Source organism: Schizophyllum commune (assembly GCF_000143185.2).
Source record: "Schizophyllum commune H4-8 unplaced genomic scaffold SCHCOscaffold_9, whole genome shotgun sequence".
Lineage (NCBI taxonomy): Eukaryota > Fungi > Basidiomycota > Agaricomycetes > Agaricales > Schizophyllaceae > Schizophyllum > Schizophyllum commune.
In genome coordinates, this window is record NW_026089546.1 from 326,057 (window position 1) to 348,291 (window position 22,235).

At 58.0% G+C, this 22,235-nt stretch overlaps 9 protein-coding genes and 2 non-coding genes across 11 annotated transcripts; 4 read left to right on the top strand and 7 right to left on the bottom strand.

Moving 5' to 3' along the window:
• Position 1: 1 nt before the first annotated feature.
• On the top strand, positions 2-1,998 carry SCHCODRAFT_02750661 (uncharacterized protein; the record flags this gene model as incomplete). Its single annotated transcript, XM_003029146.2, has 3 exons — positions 2-310; positions 367-1,731; positions 1,783-1,998. The coding sequence occupies 3 exons, from the start codon at positions 2-4 to the stop codon at positions 1,843-1,845; spliced, it is 1,737 nt and encodes a 578-aa protein (XP_003029192.1). The 3' UTR covers positions 1,846-1,998.
• Positions 1,999-2,349: 351 nt separating this feature from the next.
• Positions 2,350-2,432, top strand: SCHCODRAFT_t176. The gene has a single exon. It is a non-coding gene; the product is annotated as a tRNA-Gly (tRNA).
• Positions 2,433-2,926: 494 nt separating this feature from the next.
• Positions 2,927-5,630, bottom strand: SCHCODRAFT_02510174 (DUF803-domain-containing protein; the record flags this gene model as incomplete). The annotated part of the gene is made up of 14 exons (XM_003029552.1): positions 2,927-4,084; positions 4,130-4,158; positions 4,208-4,231; positions 4,326-4,385; positions 4,434-4,485; positions 4,537-4,657; positions 4,711-4,837; positions 4,888-4,915; positions 4,965-5,069; positions 5,119-5,147; positions 5,202-5,234; positions 5,282-5,306; positions 5,354-5,482; positions 5,535-5,630. The coding sequence occupies 14 exons, from the start codon at positions 5,628-5,630 to the stop codon at positions 2,927-2,929; spliced, it is 2,016 nt and encodes a 671-aa protein (XP_003029598.1).
• A 1,406-nt stretch (positions 5,631-7,036) lies between these two features.
• On the bottom strand, positions 7,037-10,822 carry SCHCODRAFT_02509801 (P-loop containing nucleoside triphosphate hydrolase protein; the record flags this gene model as incomplete). Its single annotated transcript, XM_003029553.2, has 14 exons — positions 7,037-7,092; positions 7,143-7,176; positions 7,230-7,247; positions 7,306-7,438; positions 7,527-7,690; positions 7,904-7,968; positions 8,079-8,106; positions 8,662-8,670; positions 9,355-9,464; positions 9,738-9,804; positions 9,869-10,299; positions 10,522-10,548; positions 10,604-10,655; positions 10,709-10,822. 14 exons carry the CDS (start codon positions 10,820-10,822, stop codon positions 7,037-7,039), a joined length of 1,308 nt encoding a protein of 435 aa, XP_003029599.1.
• Positions 10,823-11,082: 260 nt separating this feature from the next.
• Positions 11,083-11,326, bottom strand: SCHCODRAFT_02633382 (uncharacterized protein). Its single transcript, XM_050345766.1, has one exon. The coding sequence runs from the start codon at positions 11,310-11,312 to the stop codon at positions 11,088-11,090; it is 225 nt and encodes a 74-aa protein (XP_050198709.1). The 5' UTR covers positions 11,313-11,326; the 3' UTR covers positions 11,083-11,087.
• A 1,447-nt stretch (positions 11,327-12,773) lies between these two features.
• On the top strand, positions 12,774-12,847 carry SCHCODRAFT_t177. The gene has a single exon. It is a non-coding gene; the product is annotated as a tRNA-Val (tRNA).
• Positions 12,848-13,430: 583 nt separating this feature from the next.
• Positions 13,431-14,091, bottom strand: SCHCODRAFT_02738806 (acyl-CoA N-acyltransferase; the record flags this gene model as incomplete). Its single annotated transcript, XM_003029554.2, has 2 exons — positions 13,968-14,091; positions 13,431-13,913 (listed from the first exon to the last, which is right to left on the bottom strand). Exons 1-2 carry the CDS (start codon positions 14,046-14,048, stop codon positions 13,431-13,433), a joined length of 564 nt encoding a protein of 187 aa, XP_003029600.2. The 5' UTR covers positions 14,049-14,091.
• Positions 13,976-14,880, bottom strand: SCHCODRAFT_02358335 (uncharacterized protein). The gene has a single exon (XM_050342469.1). It carries the CDS (start codon positions 14,751-14,753, stop codon positions 14,124-14,126), a length of 630 nt encoding a protein of 209 aa, XP_050198710.1. The 5' UTR covers positions 14,754-14,880; the 3' UTR covers positions 13,976-14,123.
• On the top strand, positions 14,593-17,150 carry SCHCODRAFT_02633389 (ATP-utilizing phosphoenolpyruvate carboxykinase). The gene is made up of 7 exons (XM_003029147.2): positions 14,593-14,880; positions 15,042-15,162; positions 15,210-15,467; positions 15,520-15,602; positions 15,657-15,722; positions 15,772-16,587; positions 16,637-17,150. Exons 2-7 carry the CDS (start codon positions 15,072-15,074, stop codon positions 17,015-17,017), a joined length of 1,695 nt encoding a protein of 564 aa, XP_003029193.1. The 5' UTR covers positions 14,593-14,880; positions 15,042-15,071; the 3' UTR covers positions 17,018-17,150.
• Positions 17,151-17,573: 423 nt separating this feature from the next.
• On the bottom strand, positions 17,574-18,713 carry SCHCODRAFT_02509997 (SET domain-containing protein; the record flags this gene model as incomplete). Its single annotated transcript, XM_003029555.1, has 2 exons — positions 17,574-18,156; positions 18,211-18,713. The coding sequence occupies 2 exons, from the start codon at positions 18,711-18,713 to the stop codon at positions 17,574-17,576; spliced, it is 1,086 nt and encodes a 361-aa protein (XP_003029601.1).
• Positions 18,714-20,150: 1,437 nt separating this feature from the next.
• On the bottom strand, positions 20,151-22,182 carry SCHCODRAFT_02750667 (zf-DHHC-domain-containing protein). The gene is made up of 8 exons (XM_003029557.2): positions 22,031-22,182; positions 21,560-21,977; positions 21,450-21,510; positions 21,366-21,400; positions 21,197-21,316; positions 21,042-21,142; positions 20,728-20,985; positions 20,151-20,665 (listed from the first exon to the last, which is right to left on the bottom strand). The coding sequence occupies exons 1-8, from the start codon at positions 22,042-22,044 to the stop codon at positions 20,569-20,571; spliced, it is 1,104 nt and encodes a 367-aa protein (XP_003029603.2). The 5' UTR covers positions 22,045-22,182; the 3' UTR covers positions 20,151-20,568.
• Between the last annotated feature and the right edge of the window lie 53 nt (positions 22,183-22,235).

Consider the following 22,235-nt stretch of genomic DNA (forward strand, 5'->3'; position numbering starts at 1 on the left):
CATGTCGGGCTTCTTTCTGCAGAACGACTCGGAGCCGGACTTCAACGAGGACGGCTCGCCAGTCACGGTCTTCGTCGACGACGTCGACATCGGCAAGGGCGAAGTCTACCTCGCCCCGAGACTTTCCCCATCTTCCATCATGGCCCGCTCGGTCATCTTCCATAACCATCGACTCCTCGAACTCATCGACGAGAAGGGCTTGAGCCCTGCCTGCGAGATCCTGATGCTCCGCCTGCAGCAGCTCACCGACCGCGCTAAGGCCCATATCCAACGCCAACTCACCTATGCCTCCAACTGCAAGCTATACCTGGTGAGCGGCCTTGGCAGGTGCTCTACTCAACACATACTGATACCCTGCCTATCCAGGACGCTTTGAACAGCGGCGACGCCGTCACTACCCAGGACATCTTCAATGGGCGCATCCTGGACGAGCACACGAGCGCGATGTGCGCGTGCTTCCTCACCATGTCTGACCCTCACGCATGGGGTGTCGAGAGCATGGCCGACATCATGAAGCCCATTGACTATCGCATCGTCTACCCCGAGGTCCCCGCCGCACCAACCACAGCCCCCACCGTCATTGCGCCCGATGCCACCGGTTCCGCCTCGTTAAGCTGCCCCACTTCGCGCGGCAGCAAGCGCTCCGCGTCCGGCAAGCCATCCGCCGCCGCTCACTCTCACCGCAAGCGTTCTCACTTCGACTCCGTATCCTATGCCATCGTCGATGCCAGCTCCGCCCACCTTTCTACTGCCTACGCGACGTACTACGTCGATCCGGACACCAAGCATAAGAAGCGCGCTCGGTCCGACGCTGAAGATGAGGGCCGCGCGCCCAAGCGCCAGCGCGAGCTCTCTGACGCGGCCCTGACACCTTCTCTCGACGACCTCTCCGACACCGACGCTGATGGTGAGGAGGACGATGAGTACTCGCTAGCGCTCACGCCCGAAGTCGTCCGCCCCAGCTCTACGCCTGAAGACGTTCGCTTCATCCCCGCCTGTGACTCGACGACTCACGAGCCGCACCCTGTCGCCGGCTGCGGCCCACGCACTACGGGCATCAAGACTCTTGCTTTCCCTATGTCCTATCACACCGCTTTGCCTCTGCATCAGGCCGACGTAGACGAGCCCGTCCCTAACGAAGCCCCTGCCGCTGACGAGCCCGTCTCCGATGACGATTCCGGCTCTGTTTATGAGCCCCCATCTAGCTCGCCCGCACCCTTGCCGCGCCGCAATGCGAGACGCTCGCGTCTTGCGAAGAAGCCCTACGACAGGCCTGCCACCACGAAATCCCGCGCGTCCACTCAGAAGTCCAGGTCGAGAACCGCAACCTCTGCCTCTTCCACCTCTCGCGCATCGTCGTCTCGCCCATCCCGAGTCGTACCTAAGGACGCGGCAGCCAGCGTCATCGGCACCAACGTCAAGATACATCCTGTCCTCCGCCGCATCATCACCCCGGTGGACGCCCCAGGCCACATCAACCTCGGCTTCGACAACGCGGACCCGGAATTGAAGGGCCACATCGCGTGCAGCATATGCCCCGCAGTAAGGGATAACTTGTGCAACCTCTCCCGCCACATCGTCACGCACCTCAAGTGGGGCGCAGAGAAGAAGAACGGACCATATCAGTGCCTCACCTGCCGCCGGGAAGGCTACGCGAGGGAGGACGCGTTCGAGCGCCATCTCAGGAATCACCCAAAGCACAAGGGCTGGGATGACACGGAATGCTCAGAGGTGTGTTGGTTGGATGACGCTTCAGCCTGCGATTTCTCATGGTTTCTACAGTTATGGATAGACTACAACGGCGTCGAGAAGCACTTCCAGCTTGACGTTCCCGCCAACCACTAGACGCCCTCCGTCAACCTCCGTCCCCATTTCATTCGACTCACTTTCTATTTCGCAACTATACCCAATAACTCCCCTCGATATCCCATATTGTCTGGCCGGCTCTTCTGACCTTCACTTAAACTTCAGTAGATAGATCTTTCGGTAGCAGTAGTCTTTTCAGTAGTGTAGCTTTTCTCTCGGCGATCCCGAGCGCCTACCAGTGCCTTTACGTATTTTCTTCGACTTCTCTACACAGTGCACTACCCCCTTGTTGTTTCCTTCTGTTTTTCTGCTCGGTTAATTACCTTGCTCTGCAAGCTCATAGTTCCCTTCGATCGTGTATGGCGCCCTTCAGTAACGCCTGTCAGCCTCTGTCCGCCTGTACGCGTACCATGCGAGCTAAGTTTGAGACCCCAACCGCAAAGCAAGACCAGATCCGTTAGTGTAGGACGAACACATTGCCACGAAATGGTCAAGCAAAAGACCTTGCCACGCAATGGTTAAGCAAAAGACAGCCTTTTGCGAGCATTAATGGGGTAGTGGTAACCTGGGTCGTTGCCAAGCGAGCAACGTTCGACCCGCCGGGGGTTCGATTCCCCCTTAATGCATATGCTAGATCTTCCATTTTTTGCCGCTTCGCCAGTTATACTCCTTTGCATGTGCCGCAGTCATCCAACCCTTCTCTTACCATGCAAGCCACGTCTACACCCTTCCCAAATCAGCCCCGAGCTCAGCTCAAGACGTATCGTTCACGGCTTAGTAGTATCTAGATAACAAACATGTACATCCTATATACCACTGCCCAACCGGTCCGCGAATCCAAGGCAGTAACGAGACCAAAACTGAACTGTAAAGTGTAACTGCAGTACAATAGATACTATGGTTGACAAACAAAGATGGGCGCCCGTAGTTGACCGTCCGTGCGGCTTACTGTATCTAGAGGGCAGGGTCCTTGCCAGAGGAACGATAGGTGGGCGGGGTACCCGATGCCGGCCTTATGGTGGGCAACAGAGGTCGAGATCGAGTGGAATAGGACTGGATGGATGGATGGATGGCAAGGAAAGAGGATGGGCGGTACCTAATACGCACACGATAAGGTTCCTCACGTCCTCGATGGCACCAGCCGTATCCCCCCACGCGCCGCCAGACTCGAGTCCGATGCCGTATCCGAATCCGAGCCCGTCTCCGCTGCAGTGCTACCTCGCCACAAGCTCATGCTCTCCTCCCTGTCATCGTCCTCCGTTCCCCGCGGGTAGTGCCTCGACGACCGCGCGGACCGCCCGCGCTCCTGAGTCCCCGGCCGCTCGCGCTTGCCCTCCTTGTAGTCGTCCTCGAGCGTCCAGCTCGGCCGGCTGTGCGCGCTGTCGGTCACGCTCGGGAAGGAGAGCATGCTGCCGGTGCGCGGCGGTGGCACGAGCGCATCGGGCGACAGGCGCATCGCCTCAGTTTCAAAGCGCCGGAGCACCGTAGGCGGCGCGCTCTGCACGCCCGGTTCGTCAGGGAAGTCTGGTGGGAAGAGCATGCTGTTTCCGCGCTCGCTCTCAGTGCCCGCGCGGTTCGTCCCGAGGAAGTCGACGCCGCTATCTGACGGTGCTGGCGGGTACGCGGAGTTCGGTGGTGCTGGCGACCCGACGGCTGCGCGATGCTCGTGTATTGCGCTGGTGTCGAAGGCGCCTGGCAGTGCGCTTGTGGGATGGTATTGGTGAACGACATCCTCCGCCCCGAACTTGATCGTCGGTTGGCGTGCCGCCAATTGGGAGCTCGCCATCGACGCGGTACGGGAAGCACGGCCCTCGGACATCGCTCCTGGTACCGGCGCGTCGTATAGCTGATGCTTCGTCATCTGGCTGAGCGTTCGTGCAGGTGCAGATCCAGGTGTTGTAGGATCGTTGCGCAACCAGGTCGGTGTCCGGTCAATGGGCGCGGCAGCGCCAAGTGGGCGAGAGCGATGGGAAAGGTTGCTGTTCATGCTCGCTCTCCTCGCGCTCCGTGCGCGGATGACGCTACCCATCGCACCGAAGGAGCCGCGCAGAGTGTCTATGCCGGGCTCTTCGAAGGCCTCCGGGTCCTTCTCGTCCATGCCTTCGGTTTGCGAGCGCGCAGCTTGCAGGAGCATGGTCGAGCGGCGATCGAGCTTCTTGAGGGAGCCGGGGTCGACCTTGGACATCTGGAGGATCGTGATACCGACGCAGATGACGAGGAAGCCCATGACCATCGTGATGATTTGGTTGGCAGGGGCGGCAAGGCCCTTGAACAAGACCTAGGAGGGGTCAGGAAGGATCGCGATCAGGATAAGCGTCCGTACGATTGTTGTAACCATGGAAAAGAAGGTGACTATCTCGATGTTAGCATGATAGGAAGTTCGTAGGTGAAGAGGACTTACATATGACATAGTACGTCGGTGTGACTGTACACAGGTCAAAAAAGTGTCAACGATTTCGAAGCAATCGTACTCACCCATGGCTGAGGACACGTCAGCTTTACAACACGCGTAGGAGTACGAGGAGACTTGCCTGTGTTAAACAATGCTAACGCTACATTGAGGTAATAGACTTCGGTGACTGTAGATGTGATGAGAAGCGGCCGCTTATTTCTTGGCCAGCACATACGGAGTGTGACGACGACGAAGCCCATGAGGAAGTAGATGAACCAGTATTTGAACTACGATATTTTGTCAGCTTTCCGATCACTATGAGCATCGACCAACCCTACCTGATTATCTCCTTGTGCAGAGGTGACGATGGCGGCGCCGAGGCCGGTAGTAACGCTAACAGAGATACCCCCAATCATACTACAGACCATGATGTACCATAACATGTGCTGTTTGCCATATCTACGAACCGCCTCGTTAGGTCTTCGCGAATTGGGGAGTATCACGCGACATACCTCGGGCCAAAGTAGAATACGATGACAGCGGCTGCGACGATGAGGACGCCCGCGTAAGCGAGGAAACCGGGTGCGAGGAAGAGCTTCTGAAACTCCCTAATCTGCCCTACGGACTCCTCTGTGGGACCTGGGGGCAGTGTGAGCGCGAGACTAAGTCGTAAGACCGATCGAACGCACCGTTGAGGGCGATGATGACAGAGCCGAGCTGAGTGCAGTTCTAAGAGTATGTGTGGAAGGAAGGGGAATGTGCGTACGATGCAAAGACCGCATCCGAGCCAGCCGAAGAAACTGAGCTTCTCTTTGAGGAATATAGAGGACAGTATGGCACAGACGACGACCGATAGAGCGCCGAGAGGGGTCTGAACGTGCTTTGAGAATGTGTCGCGATAGGGAGGGGAGGATGCGTACCACAACAATTGCCTCAACAAAGGCATATGCTGCGGAGTAATATTGTCAGAGATCGATTGTGGCGGTAGGACAAGCATACGCACCAGCAAAGTTACATAGCTCGCCGACAATCATCACTAAACCAAGTTCAGCCACACATCCACCGCAACCACTGCACACATACTGGTCATCCCTAACCACCATAATGGCTGCGACCGATTAGCATATATTCAAGGGGGAAGACGCCAGCACACACCGACTTGAGATACGCGACTCCCTCCCCTGCTACCTGCCCGGCCTGCGAGCGCAGCAACCCCTTCTTCTTGAATACAAAGCTGGACCCAATCAGCAGACCAGAGATCACCGCCAGTATGATCCCGACCACCTGCACACCGCGCGCGTCAGCGTCCGCGCTATGCATGGTATGCGCCGCGCACCTTGAGGTTGCTGGGGGCCGAAACGCTGCCCGACGCCGCGGAGGACGCCGAGGCAGATGCTGAGGATGTGGACGTCGCCGAGGAGGACGACGACATGGCCTGGTCGTCGTTGGCGTTGATGGCGGTGGTCGAGTGAAGACAAGTCCGGTGCCCGCTCATCCGCCCGCGCCGTCATCGAACCGGCCTCGAACCGGCCGCCGCTCCGGAAGCCCTTCCCCTTTCGGGCATGAATGGCATGACAACGGTGTGGGTCCAAGTGCAAGGGCCATCTCTGGCGGTTATCTAGACGCACCTGGGTTGTTGGAATTGGACAGGAGTCAAGCCAGAAATACTCCTGATTTTTCCTGAATTGTTTGGGACTATACAATGCCCTCAGACAGAATACACACAGACGGCTCGCCGTACAGCGACGAAGACGCGGCTCAAAAGTTTTCGACACAGCCGTGCTGAGTACAGGACCTCTGACCAACAGCTGCTGCGCTGCCGTTCAGTGAATGGCTACAGCGCGCAGTCGAAACTCCAGATTAGCAGAGGCCGCCATGTCAGCGGCACCTAGTCGCCGATGAACTCGTAAAGACATTCAGAGGCAACAAGGTCTTTCCCGTGTCTTATTGACCCCATCAAAAATGACCCCATGTGCGTAGCACGTTCCGAAGACAACATCGGTAAATGCGCAGACACTTTCGTCCACATGTCCTGCACGGCACCACACGACGAGCTCTGCCACCGATAGCAGGATTCAGACTCACGCGCGAGGTGCAAGCAAGGTATGCATCCGGCGCACCCGGGGCTTCCTCTAGTTCAGAGGCAAAGTATCAAAGTCAGGCAGTGCAGCGAGGTGCCCTCGAACTTCTCTGGTATTTCGTGCGCACCTACTCGTCTCTGTAGTATATACGACCGAGGCTCCTCGTACTGTGGCATAGCGAGGTGCAACACGGATACTTCTCCGTCTGAGACCAACAGGTTGATTCGAGTGAGAAGGCGCGGAATGCGGAGGACGGCGTGCATGGCTAAAGCGGCCGTATAGAGGCGATGGGGAGGATGGTCGTATGTCGAGGAAAGAAGTCATGGAAATACGGCGAGGAAAGCTATATCTTAAAGACAGCGGGAGGTTCGTATAGGATAGGGGACGAGAAACAGTAAGTCGTGATCGAGAAAGTAGAGACCAGAAAATCGGGACGAGTAAGGAAAAGAGAAAAAGGGTTTGTGCGGGAAGAAAACACGGCGCGAAAGTCGATAGAAAGCAGGAAGAAGTAGAAGAGCGACAAACGAAGAAAGCTGGAAGGTGTAAATACAGTGCAAGTAGGTACACAAAGCGAATCAAGCCGGCGGGAGGAAGGGAAATACATGGTGGGCGACGGACTTTACCGTATGGTAGGGGGGTGGATTTTACCGCACGGCGTTGATTGGATATCGTACATCGTCGTTATTATCGAGTCGTAGGTGGGTATGCATGAGGCGGGGCTCGTTCCAAAGCGGGAAGACAGATGCTGGCGCTGCAATCAGGCAGAGCACTCTGAAGGCAGCTGGACTCGCTGGCTCTGTATGACCTCGCCCACTGTGAAATGTCATCAGCTACGCTACGACGCTGAATAGACGCGAACGCACATCCAGTCAAGATATTCTGCGTCTCTTTGATGTTCTGCAGCTTTATTAGTGCTGCGCTGCCTCATCGCTTGACCCTCGTCCACTCACCACCAACGTCGTAAAATACTGTAGAGCCCTCCATCAGCCCATGTCACACCCAAGCTCGACCATGAGAGTCACTCACCACCGTCAACCGCTTCCCATCCCCCGGCATCCTGTCCGCACCGGGCCGCCGCTCGTACACGCGCTCGACGTGCGCGCGGATGAAGTCCGCGTACTCGTCGTAGGTGTTGGGCCGTTTACCAAAGCCACGAAGGCTGTTGCGGGGGTCAGCATATGCTGATTAAGACGTACAGGTCGGGACATATGCCCCTTCCTAGCGAGTCGAAGGAGGAAAACACTCACAACTCCCGCACCCGCACCCCGCGCTGCAGCTTCTGCTTCACCACGTCGCACTTGTTCAGCATAACGATGAAGTGCGCCCCCGCAAGTAGGCGATTGGAGCAAATCTCGGCGAACATCTTGAGCGCGTGCTCGATGCAGTTCGTGAAGGGCTCTTCGAGGATGTACTGTGGAGAGGTGTCAGTAAGTATCTCCTTGATGAGGTCGTCCATGCCAGTGAGCCTTCGGGAAACGGGTATCGGAGATCTCGATAGACGAGCGAGAGGCACTGCTAGCACTATAGCAGAACAACTGCATCCCACACGTGAGCCGCCACAATTCAACCGTGACCGTCACGCTCCAGCCAAACCGTGACATCGACAGTCAAATCCACAATTCACCTCGTCAAACGCCGCAATCGACATCACAAACACGATTGTCTTCGAAGCCTTGGACAGACCGTCCGCTAGAGAGGGTGGGTCAGCATGAGCATGCAAGACGGCAGACGCGCGGAGAGCGGACAGGTGAACGCGTGAGAGCATCTCCTCGCGTCAAGAAAGAGAGTTCAGCACTCACCATCGAAGAAGTTGGCCCAGACAGGTTTCTGTCAGAGCACGACAGGGGGAGCAGTACCAGTACGAGTACGGGTGACAGGAAGGACAAAGGGCACATGCGACAAACGACAGGCCAGAGGACGTCATGAGGTCGGCGGAGGACGGGCAGGAGGTCGATGGGGATGATTGGTAGGCGAGCGATGCAAGGTGGGCAGATGCAAGTTAAGGAACGATAAGCAGGCGACGTCGAGAGGTGAACCGCGGATGGAAAGTCGGATCGTAGGCGACAGAAGGGATCCATGCGATGAACAGGCGGCCATACGACGAACAGCAGACGCGAGTGAGATGGGTTAGGTTGAAAATGGGCGGGCCGAGGTCAGAAGTCGAAGGCGTCCACAAGGTTGTAGGGCGCGCGAACATTCGCCATGGAAGCAGAGCAAGGTTCCGTCGAAGCGTCCGCGGTCAACGAGGAGGGATAACGGCACAAATCGAACAGAGCCACGCGACGAACACGCACCCAGGCGACGAAGACACGAGTGAGGGCAATGAAGAAGCAAGCAAATCAGGAACCCCGCCAGTCATCTGACGAGAGCGAGACTACGCACCCTACCTCCCTGTAAATATGGTCAGCACGGTCTGGGCGTCGGTGAAGGAAGGTTAGGTGGGAATGAGGGGGTGGGCGATGGGACGGAGTGATGGGCGATAGAGAGGAATGGCGAGGCCGCGAGCGATAGACGCGATGAGGAAGGAGGCAGAAGGTAAATAAGATAGTAATGAAAGATGGCTGGTCAGTCACGAGATAGAAACAGGTGGCGACGAAGAGAATCGAGTGGATATGAAAGATAATCGAGTGGCAATGAAGAGATGGCCCTTTAGGAACAGGGACGAGCGGTAATGAACGTGGGGATCAAGGGTCGAGGCAACAGACTCCGGGTGATGGAATCCGGCTTTTAGAAGGGTTAGGAGAGGGTCGTAGACTTCGCCAATTGAGCTGGCCAGCCAGTGGGAAAATGAATGTCTTCTCAAGGAAAGGGTAATAGAGTTGGCCAGGAAGTGGGAAAAATGAATAGCTTGGCCAACGGCATAGGGGAAAATGACGAAAACGAGGAGATGCGGAGGGTGGGGGGAGGCTCGTGTGAAGAGAAGCGAGGAGAGGTTGCGACGGAGGGGAAGAGGCGACGAGGGGGATGGGGACAGAAGGTGATGGGACGGCGGAGGCAGTGCGAGAAGTAGACGACTACGGGCAAGGGAGGCAAAGGATGCGACAGATGGATGCGACCAGGAAAACCGCGACTTACCACACCAGACACATCTTGCAGCATCCACGTCCTCCGCTGACCGCGCAGCTCAGTGGGTATCCGATACTCGATCATGCCGTATGAGTCCGCGCGCGCGTGCACGATGTCCTCTGTAAACAGGTAGATGAGCATTAGAGCTGAGGAAAGCCCCTAGCAGACAACGGGGGACCGCGCATAGCGGATGATCACCCTCTAGCTAGAGGATGATCATCCAGATCTTGAGTCATCCTCCTCCAGCTAGATGATCCAACTAGACGACTGATCATCCCAGCCAGGTGAGCATCCCTCAGTCAAGTACGCAACCTTTAGCGGGATGACCACCTGCGATAGCACGATGACCACCTGGTAGCGCGATGATCGCCCTCAGCGATATGGACGCTTACCTATTGTGGGCACGTAAGGGATGTCTACTATCCTAGGGAGCGCATTGAAGAAGCTGTTCATGAGCATCTGTCAATGCCAACACTCGCGCTAGCAAAAGAACGTACTATGCCGCGTTCGTATCGACGCGCACCTTCCGCTCGCGCACGAGGTGTTGGACGTAGAGGTTACGCCACAGCTCGCGAATCGTGTGTGCGCTCTCGCAGATTGTTCGCGCCACAAGCTCGCGTACAGGTGCAGGCCCTGGCAGCCGTGGAACGCCGTCCTGCAAGCTGCTCAGGCGCATGCATGGGCGCGTGCGCCTCCCCACGCCCGTGTCGTGATTGAACTCATTTACGAGCGAGTCCTCCATCGATATAAGCGGGAGCAGGCGATGGCGGACCTCGGCGACCTCGGGATTGACGACTGCTGCACCCGTGTCAACCGCGTAGTCTACGTCGTCGATGATGGCGCGGACGGCGGCGATGAGGTTGAGGAAGACGAGGGGCCGCCATAGAGCGCGCTCGCCCTCGAGGACGTGCGGGGCGTAGAAGTTGCTGAACTGCTTGCATATCGTCGATTTGCCTGTGGAGGATGTTAGCAAAGGCCTTGCTGGTGGCGGCGATACGATAGACGCCACAAGTAATGACGCTGGGAGCTCGCTTGGCCGGCACAAAAGCCCTCGACATGGCCAGTACTATCCAAATCATGGAGTCATGAGGAGCCTTCGGCCCCTGAGCGTAGGGGCAATGCATGCAACGTCTACCGTTCCGCAACCAGCTCTGATCGCATCTCGTCGTCGCTCACCTGCGCCAGAGGGCCCGACAACAAGGACTGCCAAGTGGGTATAAGTATTTGATATGCTGATCGGAAGCTTTCAACGGCGAACCTGGGATGTCGCTGAGAGCGTGTCGCGCGCGCTTGCGACGCTCGGACTCGTGCTGGGGGCGCGTGAGAGGAGTTCCCGTCGCGAAGGAACGCGCCGCGCGCTCACCTCAATCAGTGCATCGATCGCGCGGCTGGCCTGCGATGCCTGGACCTCGAGCGAACGCTTCTCTTTGCGGCTCGCACGCGACGTCCGCGAGCTCACGGTGTCGGAGATGGACATGGGGGCGGCGGGGGAGAAAGGGGAGGAGGTGGAGATGGTGGTAGGAGGCAAGAAGGAAACGGCGGGGGTAAATGAATGTCATCACCTCATAATGTACTTTGTGACATTGACATTCCGGCATGCCAAAGAACACGAGGCACGGGCTTCCCAGATGCTATTTTAGCTCGGATCTCCGTGTCGATCCAGGATGAGACGCGTATGTCCGCTTCGCGCACGCGTAACGAGAGCGTACCCAGACGTTCTTCCCGGGAAGCAGGGGCGAAACCTACGTCCATCGCAGGGCAATAGAGCGCGCTGGGGAGCCGAGATTTGCACGGAAACCGCACTGTGGACGTCGAATGCTAGTGCAGGCGCTTGACGAGCTCGGGGAGGAGTAGTAACGGCGACAGATGGTGGGGCCCCGATCTCCATGATTACTTCCGCCAAGGGTCGCCTTTGCGATGCCTTCCCGCACAGCCAAGGCGTACGCGAGCGCCCAGCGACCGTTCATATTACGATGGAGTTCTCTGCAGGGATGAAATTCACGATAACCAACGCAACGCGCAAGAGAATGCGAATGCCGGATGACCGACCTCTGAAGTCATCGCCCTTGATCGTTACTTACCTCCATTATCCACGTCAAATGCAGCACGCCGACCGCAGCTGGCCATGTCGGCATGGCGCGCCCACCGCGACACGAACGTTGAACGACACCGGGGCGGACGTTGTGACACCGCCTGGAGCAGACGCTGATGTTCGATTACGCGCCTGCTGAACCGCATTGTCGGTCCGGTTTTAGGAATGGCAGGTCAGCGGACGCGAGGGAACAGCAACGCCGTCGATAGAGCGTAACAGCGCACGACGAGGAGCTTTCCATAGGTCAATATCTCGGCGACAGACAGTCGGGCTACCGTCATGTTAGCTGGCAGACGACCTCCGCGAATTGGCTGTCCGAGCACCCCGTCTTCCCCGAGCGTCCGTTCCCTACGGCAGCCCTTTGAGTACAATGAATGCCTCGAGTTCGATACCGACTGTCGCGGACGGCGCAGTCCTACACCGGATCGCCTACCCTTGCAGTTATAGGTGTCAGCAGTAGTACCAATAGGACGCCACCGGCCGATACGATGTCCTTGGGCGACGATCTTAGTAGGCGCATTTTCTAAGATGCTTAGCATTCCCTAGCACTTAGCGATCCTCTGCCTTGGGGGACATTGTCATCTTGACGATATCTAGCGATTCCGGATATCGATAGGATGACGGTAAAAGCAAAGGCGCACCAAGTCCATCAGGCCGGACATTCCCGCAAGCGTCGGCATTCGCCGAATCACACCACGTGATCAAAGTTGAACTTTTGCCTTTGACCTTTCACCCGCTATGTCAGTGATTTGAGCTACGCGATAGTAGTGAATGTCACACATACCTATTCCCAGGTCTTGAAGAGGAGATTGAAGTCTGCGAAGGACCTCACATCCATCCGGAAGCTTCATGACCGTACCGCCACCGACAGAGGCCGTAAGCGGACGTCGTTCTTCCGAGATGTAAGGCAAAAGTCCAGTCTCAGATGCCGGTGCCCAGTCAACGAAACATTTGAATGGCTCATGGGCCCGACCATCGGGCGTGCATGACGCACGACTGAAAGCAGGGAAGATGCGCGCATAGCAGTGGTGAGTCCATTATGGCAGCGTCGAGCTACGCCAAAAATTCATCTTGAGGGTCTGTGTGTAAATCTGAATCCATTCATGCAGTTACTACCTACCGTCTGAGGCAAGAGGCATGTAAAGGAGAGCCATATAATAGTTGTTGTCATGCGATTTGGCCCTGTTCTTTTGCGGATGGAAATTCTTGTGACAATGTGAGGATGAGTCTCAAAACAAGAGGCGCAGGCAGCACCCAGTACTGAGGACAATGAACGACCAACAAGCATCCACAGACATTGGAGGATCCAGGAAGCACACCTTGACTCGCCTTTCACGGGTCGGTGGCGTAGTTGGTTATCGCATCTGTCTAACACACAGAAGGTCCTCAGTTCGAACCTGGGCCGACTCATCATTTTTTTCTTTTTTCGCTTGGGCACCACAGCGTTGCGCGGGCTTGAAACCTGTTACGACATGCCTGGCGTGGTTGTTTGATACCTCTGTACAAGACTGAGATGCATGTTACATCAATAGGACAGCTCAACAGACGGAACAATCGACTATTCGTCTTGCTACGATGGAGTCTCCGTCTTCGTACAATTGTGTTCTACTAGTACTGTACATGGTGATGAAGTCGAAGGCGATAAGTTAGTTAGTACGTATGCATCATGAATGCGTACAGGAACTCTAAGTGGTGGCATCCCGCTCGTGGGTAATAGCATCGCGCTCCCCTGCGTGCGAGCGGGACACGCTCGCCCACACGCGACTGGGAGTTATAGTCATGTTTATGGCTCATGCAGCGCAATTGATGCGACCGGCGACGAGGTAGGCGTCTCGGCATCCCGATATCGTCGATACCCTGTCTTGCACGTCAGCGCCGGTGTGCGCGCAACAGCCAGTCTGACGCTCGCCGTACGACAGTCAGCGCCGCGTACATCGCACCGCTGCCAGCCCGCCGCTCCCCGCAGACCAGCCATTGGAGGAGAACAGCAGACTTACCTGTACGCATTCGCGATGCGCTCCCGCGTCCGCAGGCCTAGACGCTCATAGAAGCGGCGTGCGCTGTCATTGACAGCAGAGACGTGGGCCTGGATGAGGACGCCGGATGAGGGAGCATCGACATCGTCGTCGGTGTCCGAGTCGCTGTCAGCAACAGGTTTGCTGCGGGGAAGGAGCGCCGATGCGGCGGCGTGGACGAGCTGCTGGGCGAGGCCGTGGTGCTGATGCTCGCGCAGGACACCGAGAGTGAGGATCTCGACGTGAGGCTCTGTAGATCGCGCGCGGTCGGCGCGATGGCCGCTGCGCTGCGCAGAGAACTCGCACGAAGAGTAACCGCATCCTTCGTGCTTCGAGGCCGAGATGAAGGCGACGACGTCGCTAGGATCTCGCTTCGGGCACGCGACCAGGCAGACGCGGTCCTTTTGCAGGAGCAAAGACATGAAGAACGACGAAGGGTATCGCATAGGGAGGAGCGTAGCCTATCAGAGCGTCAGCAATCGATAAGACGACCTCAAAGGTAGCCCAAGACATACGTGAAGCTCGCGGACCGCACCAAGGTCAGCAGATGTAAGTGGTCGCACGACATACTGTGCGGCGCTGTTCATCCTGGCCATCGCGAGGTATAAGAGAAGGAAGAGGGGGAGTGGAAGAGGTCAAAAGGGCTTTCATGGGCCTCCGCTCAAGGCCTTTCAATGAAGGCCTCCGTCACGCCTGGGCTTGCGGTGGTTTGATTCACACCGCCGTTCCCCGGGGCCTCGAAGGTGATTACCGCTGAGGGGGGCGGTGATTTCACGACGAAATCGAAGGAGGCCGCCATAAACACAGGGCCCGTCCCGCGCCCCCGCCGTCCCGGCAGGTGACACCTTCAGGCGCGATGCCGAGAGGGAGAAACAAACGCCGTTGGAGAACAATGCGGGGTCGAAGACGGAGAGAGGAACGTGATTTGGGCGTGATTTACAGTTGACGTCTTCGTTGAAATTGCCCGCGCACGCGACAGCGCCCCCGCGGGCTTGGCGACCACCGAAAACGGTCGTCAAAGGTTTCTTTTTGCGGCGAAGGTATGGAGGGACGGTCCTCTTCGTCGAGGGCGAGCTGCTGGTGGTCAGCAATTCATGTGACGTGCACGTTTGAATGCTTCGCGACGTCGCGGGAGCATGGGAAGCGCACGGCTTGTTTCCTGACCGCCACATACAACGAGCGCTAGCCACAACACGCTCCGCCTGCTCCGCCACCAGTGCAGCAGCGGTCTCCCGTGCGCCTCTGCCCGTCGGAAGGATCCGGCACGATTCGTTCCTGCGCCATAACTGCCGGCCCGCCATTGGTTAAGCTCCGAGTCATCGTGGGATGAGTCTTCGGTGGCTGGCCACTATAAAACCCCACAGAAACCAGCGCTGGTCGTACCCGACACATCTCTCGCGCGGAAGAGTGCCCAGCAGGAACAAGTCGGTGAGTGCGCGTGCACATTTTTGACTTTACACCCGGGGAATCATTTCAATTTATGTGCATGACGCACTTCCATATTTAGCCCGTCCCCATCCCCATCCCCATCCCCAGTTACTGCTTGGCTCCTCCCACCATCTGCCAGCAACTCGCTAAGCCTTCACTAGTCCTTCAGTATCTACCCATCGCCTCCCACCATGTCTCGCAACATCCAGACCCCCTACGTTACCCCGCACATCCTCCACAAGAACTACGCGCAGGCGTATGATTCGGAGCAGTTCAACAACTGTGAGTACGCGTTCTAACCTCGTCGTCGCTCTGACTGACTCGCGCAGTTGTCGGGAGCACCCTGGAGTACTTCTCTCAGGCGGGCTTCGACATGGATCGGATACAGATCAAGCGCAATGCCCCGGTAGCCCAGCTCTACGAGGACGCGATCCGGAACGAGGGCGCCATCATGGCCTCCTCTGGCGCGCTGATCAACTTTTCCGGCAAGAAGACTGGTCGCAGCCCGAAGGACAAGCGCATTGTCTACGAGGAGACCAGCAAGGACGACATCTGGTGGGGATCGGTCAACATCAAGATGGACGAGCGTGCGTGCAGTCTCCCGACATAGCTTCCGCGGCTCCGCTAACGCCCGCGCAGATACGTTCGAGATCAATCGCGAGCGCGCTATTGACTACCTGAACACCCGTGACAACGTCTATGTCTTCGATGGCTATGCTGGCGTACGTGCTTAGCACAAGTCATGTTACCCCCAGGCTGACCTTCCTTCCATTCAGTGGGACCCCAAATACCGCATCAAGGTCCGGGTCATCTGCGCGCGCGCGTATCACGCGCTCTTCATGGTGCGTCATCTCCCCTCTGACGCCCTCACGTGTGCTAATACCAGCGCAGAACAACATGCTCATCCGGCCAACGCCAGAACAACTGGCTGACTTTGGCGAGCCGGACTTCATTATCTATAACGCGGGCCAGTTTCCGGCGAACCGCTTCACGAAGGGCATGTCGTCGACAACGTCCGTGGAGATCAACTTCAAGCGCATGGAGATGGTCATCCTCGGCACGGAATACGCTGGCGAGATGAAGAAGGGTGTCTTCTCCGTCATGCACTACTTGCAGCCGGTCAAGTTCGGACAGCTCTCTCTGCACTCCTCCGCCAACGTCGGCAACGAGAAGGGCGATGTCACGCTTTTCTTCGGCCTGTCGGGCACCGGCAAGACCACGCTCTCCGCCGATCCCAACCGCGCGCTCATCGGCGATGACGAGCACGTTTGGTCCGACACCGGCGTCTTCAACATCGAGGGCGGCTGCTACGCGAAGACGATCAACCTCTCCGCCGAGAAGGAGCCCGAGATCTTCAACGCGATCCGCTTCGGCGCGATCCTCGAGAACGTCGTGTACAACCCCCTCACGCGCGAGCCGGACTACGACGACGTGAGCATCACGGAGAACACGCGCTGCGCGTACCCGATCGACTTCATCCCGAACGCGCGCATCCCGTCCGTCGTCGACCGCCAGCCGAGCAACATCATCATGTTGACCTGCGATGCCTTCGGTGTGCTCCCGCCCGTGAGCAAGCTTACGCCGGAGCAGGCCAGCTACCACTTCCTCGCCGGTTACACGTCGAAGACGCCCGGGACGGAGGATGGTGTGCTCGAGCCCATCCCCACCTTCTCGACGTGCTACTCTGCGCCCTTCATCGTCCTCCATGTACGTCCGCATCTACCTATCCCATTCATCTCTCTGACCCCTCCCCCAGCCCGGTCGCTACGCCGAGATGCTCGCGGAGCGCATGGCGAAGCACAACGTCGACTGCTGGCTCATCAACACCGGCTGGACCGGCGGCAAGTTCGGCACGGGCAAGCGCTGCCCGCTCAAGTACACGCGCGCCATCGTCGACGCCGTGCACTCCGGCGAGCTCGCGAAGGCCGAGTACGAGACCTTCGGCACGTTCAACCTGCAGATCCCCACCGCCATCGAGGGCATCCCACGCGAGCTCCTCAACCCGGAGCTCGCGTGGCCGGACAAGGCGAGCTTCACGAAGGAGGTGCGCAAGCTGGCGGGCATGTTCCAGAAGGCGTTCGCGCTGTACGAGAAGGACGTGGAGCCGAAGGTGAGGGCGGCGGGCCCGCAGTTGTGAGGTGGGAGCGATCGAGAGAGAGGCACGGGGATGATGGAGGAGAGAGGGTGGATCGTGGATTTACGGACATGCAATGATAATTATGTTGTACCATATCGTCGTAAAGCTGTCGTCGAATGCTTTGTATACCTGACGTCGGTATCCGTCGCAAAGGGTCTGGCTCTGCACAGCACAAGGATTGACCAAATATGGCCAAAATTCTTCAGCACATCGCGATTGCCACCCTCGAACGGGAGCTGGGCAAGCCCGTCCTTGAACCGAGACTTCACACTGTTGCAGTTTCCATATATGAATATTGTGCTTGCTCGAGCGAGTGGAATGTAGCCCGCAAACGCAGGCAGGAAGGTGCAGTGGTAGTAATACAGCGGATTCTGGTATACTAAAGCGGGTGGTGGAAGACTGGAAGTTACTACAGCTACTGGGAAGTGGTACAGTGGATGACTCTGACAAATAAGTTATGCATGCGATAACAATAGGTAAGCGAAATAACAATGCAGCTAGCAAGCCAACTGCAATAAATAAGTGATAGCGAGAGACTACCTCGACAAGCGAGGATTTACTTCGGCGAGCGCGAGCTACGCCGGCGTGCGTGCGTCGTATCGCGCCGCCACCCCCACACGGGCAGCGCGCGAGGGTTCGCGATCCACGCCTGCACGACCTTCAGGTCCTCGACCTTATCCTGCGCGCGCTCCGCCCTTGCCTCGTTCGCCCAGTACCGGAACATCTTCTCGTCCGCGAGCGCGCCGTAGCACATCGTGATCGCGTCGACGTGCTCGCGCACGCCGAGCACCTGCAGGCCCTCCGCCTCGATGAGCGACAGCGCGCGCTCGTGCGCGCGGACGAGCACGAGGTCGGGCAGGCGCGCGTCGCGCGTCCAGTCCTCGAAGGTGGGGAGGCCGGTGCCGAAGGCGCGGAGCTCGGCGCGGGCGGCGTCCGAGCGCGGGTCGTCGCGCGCGCAGGCGGGGCAATGGCAGTCAAAGTGGTAGGTGGCGCGCAGGCGGGCGCGGCGCTCGGCGCGAGGGAGGGCGACGTCGACGTAGTTGATCGTGATCTCTTCGCCGGCGCGGATGGGGCGCACGGCGCGTAGGGTGAGCGCTAGAGTCTTGCGATCCCATTCCCACTTGGCGTTGGGCGAGCAGCTATAATAATGTGTGAGTTTGCGGGACAGTCTCGGGAGAAGCTGGTGAGCGCACCTGTGGTTGATCCGGCTCGCCTGCATGAAGATCGCCCGGTGGGTGCTGAGCTCCGGGTTGGGACCGACGGTGGGAACGTCGAGCTCGATGGCGAGGGCGTTGGTAGCCATGACACCTTCTGCGTGACCGACCGACGTGCGTGGCATGCAGTTCGCGAGACCCATGAGCATCTCGTACTGTCGCGTGGGGAGACTCCCGAAGAGGTCGTCGAAGAAGTCGTCCACGGGCGTGTTGAGCCCCAGCACGAACGGCGCGATCACGGTCGGGTGCTCAATGAGGATGGTGGCGCCCGTGAGCAGGTTCCCGGTCGCGAACATCCCAACCCCTCTATCGCCAGAGCGCCGGATTGCGAAGGTGTTCGTGGGGTAGTATGGCGCAGGCTGGGGCTGGTGAGCGCGCAGGATGTCGCGGACGCCGCTGTCGACGAAGGCCACGCCACGGTGCCGCGTGCCGATCACAAAGTCGTGCAGCACATACCGGCGGTGCCGAACGTGCCCAGCCATGTCGAAGTCGGCGGCATTCAGAGCGGGATCGCCCTTGACGCGCTTGTTGACCTGCGCGCAGACCTCCGGTGGCGGTGTCGCGCGCTTACGCTTGGGCGAAGGCAGCGGCGGAGACGGCGGCACGGCGGCGAGCTTTGAGGGCGGGGAGAGTGATAGGTGAGCGGGCATTGTCGTGGATGGGTCGTATCGGGGAGAGGTTGGTGTTGGTGGGGGTATCGAGTTAGGTTGGGTTCGAAGCAGAGGCGGCGCCGGATCCGCAGATTATATAGTGACTCCGATCGTATTGTCATGGCCATCCCCACGGCCGGACCTGCGCGTCAAAGCAAAAAGCCTGTGCGTCACACGAGTTCGGGGCGCGTTCTCGACGCAAACATGGCCTCCGAACGGATTCATATCCGGCTCCTGGTTGCGCGTCAGAGGAAGGGGCGATTCGTTCGTCGTCAAAGGCACAGCTCGAATTGGAGGCCGGCCCCGTGATAGGGTGGTGCTTATAGGCGCTTATCTGGACCTATCGCGCTCGATCGACATGAGGAGAACATGAGGCGGGCCCTAAGTATGCCTTTTGTCCTCGGAATATGAACCTGCAACGGAGACGTCATGTATGTAAGAGGACAGCAATTGTCAGAGCAAAACATCACTCACTGCGAGATGAAAGAGTCTGCGGTAGGAGGAATGGAATATGCTCGTCGCGCGTAGGAGACACAGCTGGAAGAACATACTGGCTAGCCGATCGAGCTCGAGCGAGCCCTCCGCTCATCACGAAAGACGTCGAGAACCAGATACACGTGTATATCTATTCGATCGCCTTGGGAAGGTGCGATCACAGGCAGGGGATGGGAGGAGCAGGACAGCGGAGCGTTGTATGGATTGCGACCAAATTGCGACACAAGTTATGGCAAACGCTGGCAGGAAGGCTGACACAGCTGATTCTCAAAGCCATTGTGCCGTCTCCACTCTGGAGACCTGCCGCGTCCGGTGGTATAGCTCATCCTCTAGTATATGGTTGCTTGGAGTCTGAGCGATTCCATCGGGCAAGTAAGGCGCTGGGATGGCCGCTGGCACTGGGGGGAGCCCGTACCAAGTGGTGCTTCTGGATTCAATACGTGGGTTAGCCAATGACGAGCGCGGCCAATGAGGACGCACCCTAGTACGCCTCGACAGGATCCAGTGCACCAGCCACCATCGCCTCCTGGCAAGTCTCGAGTCTCACTGAGTTCCGGCTTAAATCCAGGCAACCGAGATGTAGCACAGCTGGGGGTTGCTCAAGGCTACGGTCTGCATGAAACCTAGGACGCGCCTGGCGTTACGCGCGGCGGAGCAGTAGACGAGCAAGCTGGGGAGTGCATTGTTACACGGGAAGGCGCAGTAGTGCACACGTTCGCGTCGCCATCGACGTCGCGGACAAGCTGAACACCGGAAATAGACCAGAAACGGAAAATGCGGCGAGTGTTTACCCGTATTTGCTCGTTTGCCGCCCGCGCCCGCACTTCCAGCGATTCCAGGAATCATGGGTACCATAGCCATAGCATGTAAGTAGATATGTGCACCAGGCAAAAGAATGAACAAGTATGCAAGCAATATCCTATGGAAGGAATGCGGTAAATAAATGAAGTGCCTAGAGATGTGCGTGAAGACGAGTGAAGTACAACATATATACACCGCTGCATCCGCCCTAGAGTACAGCTGGTACTACACGGCGGACGCATCCAGAGAAATTAGGGTACAATCGTCCGAAATAAGTATGTGGTGGGTATATGGCAAGGATGGTCAGTGGACAAATGAGCGCGATAATGAATTTGACGGCAGGTGAAGGAAAGGGAAGGGAAGGGAAGGGAGGAAAGCTAGATCTCCCATGCTATCTATCCTTTTCCGCGCGCACTAGCTCCTCTGCTAATCGTGCAAGCATATCGTCCGCCTTCGGGTTCATGGGGAAGTACTTCCCGCTGCCTTTGCTGCAGTTCAATGTCAGCATCACGCCGTGCGCACCGCATAACCGCGCAAGATCAACACTCACGTCGCGCCCCCATACAGCACCCTTGGCACCCATCCCCATTTGCCCTTCCACCCGAAGATCTGCGCCCAATTCCGCCGCCAGCCAACGTCGTAAATTCGTATTGAGTTGTGCGCATCGCGGACTAGACGTCGCTGGTCGTACGAGAGCTCGGGCTCTATGGGTGGGTTGGAGAGGCGGTCGCCGGTGTACGAAGGCAAGGGAGGTAGATGTCGAAGGAGCATGAAGGGCGAGAGGTTCTCGAGGGTGGTTTGATTGGTGCTGGAGTTGGCGTCATTCTATTGAGTTGCAACGACGATGAGAAATGATGTACTCACGAAATGAGGTAGAGATGATAGCACAGGAAAGATCCTATGACTATGGTGATCACGGCGCCGTAGAAGGCGAGCGAGATCTCGTGTATGGGGGTAGTATCATCCTGGGAGAGTTGTTCAGTCCCGAAGACAGACAAGGGAGGGGAAAGGGTGCGCACCACAGCGTAAGGATTTCGGAAGGCGAAGAGCAGTGCACGAGAGCAGATCACCGTGATATACATAGCGAGGAGAGTGACAGTGGTGAGGAAGTGCACGAAGGCAGGGTATGTTCGATGACCCTGGGCATAGGTTAGCTCGTGCCCATGCGCTTGGAAGGAGCGGACGCACGACGCATCTTGACGCAAGCCAAGGACAATGATGGTCTACAGATGATGAGAACGTATGGGAGAAGGGGCATGCGGGTCAACATACCCATCTTCAAGACGCAGCGATTGCACTCGGAGCAGTGATGCGTCCGCTCGGGCTTGGGCGCCTGGAACGCATGTCAGCGGCACGCACGCCATCCCCCACCCGCCACGCACCCAGCACTTGTTGCACCACCGCCCCGGCGCATTGTAGTCGATCGACACCAGCGCCTCCGTCAGTTCGATCTCCTCCGCGTCATCCTCGTCGTCCTCCCGCCTCCGCCTCGCCGTCGGGGAGATGCTGTCCGCGTCCTGCAGCGACACGGGCCCCGGATCGCGCGAGACGCAGATGATGAGGGAGGAGAACGCCATGAAGGTGAGCGCGTACGTCGCGAAGAGGTGCGCGCCGAACGCCAGGGGGTCCTCGCGCGTCTGCAAGTGATAGCGGACGAGAACGTAGAGGAGGGAGGGGTGCGGGGCGAGCATGAGGCACACGGTCATGGTTATGGGCACATAGTGGTACCACCGCCGGACCGGGGGGTCAAAGTCGGTGTATATAATCGATTGTGGCGGGTCGACGGGGGAAAGGAGCGTCCTGGGAGCGCGTAAGCATAGGCAGACGCGACAAGTGCGCATTCGGTCACTCACCGCCGGGGAGACATGGTCCTTCTTGACTCAGGGAACGAATGTATCACTGACCATACGTATTCGCCGAGCGCTCAGGGAACTCGGGACGCTCACGAACTGCCCGTGGAGGAGACAATTGACCACCGGGTGATGGCAGGAATCAAGTGGGTAATAGAGAATTGATGGCGCGCTGTTGATTTAATTGAACACCTTGCCTTCCGCCACC

Excerpts from the sequence above, each read along its gene's own strand:
- SCHCODRAFT_02633382 (XM_050345766.1), bottom strand. The coding sequence starts at position 11,312 with ATGAACGGTCGCTGGGCGCTCGCGTACGCCTTGGCTGTGCGGGAAGGC.
- SCHCODRAFT_02358335 (XM_050342469.1), bottom strand. The coding sequence starts at position 14,753 with ATGGCGGGCCGGCAGTTATGGCGCAGGAACGAATCGTGCCGGATCCTT.
- SCHCODRAFT_02633389 (XM_003029147.2), top strand. The coding sequence starts at position 15,072 with ATGTCTCGCAACATCCAGACCCCCTACGTTACCCCGCACATCCTCCAC. Across the intron at positions 15,723-15,771 it reads CGTATCACGCGCTCTTCATG|AACAACATGCTCATCCGGCC; the intron begins GTGCGTCATCTC and ends ATACCAGCGCAG. Across the intron at positions 16,588-16,636 it reads CGCCCTTCATCGTCCTCCAT|CCCGGTCGCTACGCCGAGAT; the intron begins GTACGTCCGCAT and ends CCCCTCCCCCAG.
- SCHCODRAFT_02750667 (XM_003029557.2), bottom strand. Across the intron at positions 21,511-21,559 it reads GGTGGTGCAACAAGTGCTGG|GCGCCCAAGCCCGAGCGGAC; the intron begins GTGCGTGGCGGG and ends CATGCGTTCCAG. Across the intron at positions 20,986-21,041 it reads TATCATCTCTACCTCATTTC|CACCAATCAAACCACCCTCG; the intron begins GTGAGTACATCA and ends CGCCAACTCCAG.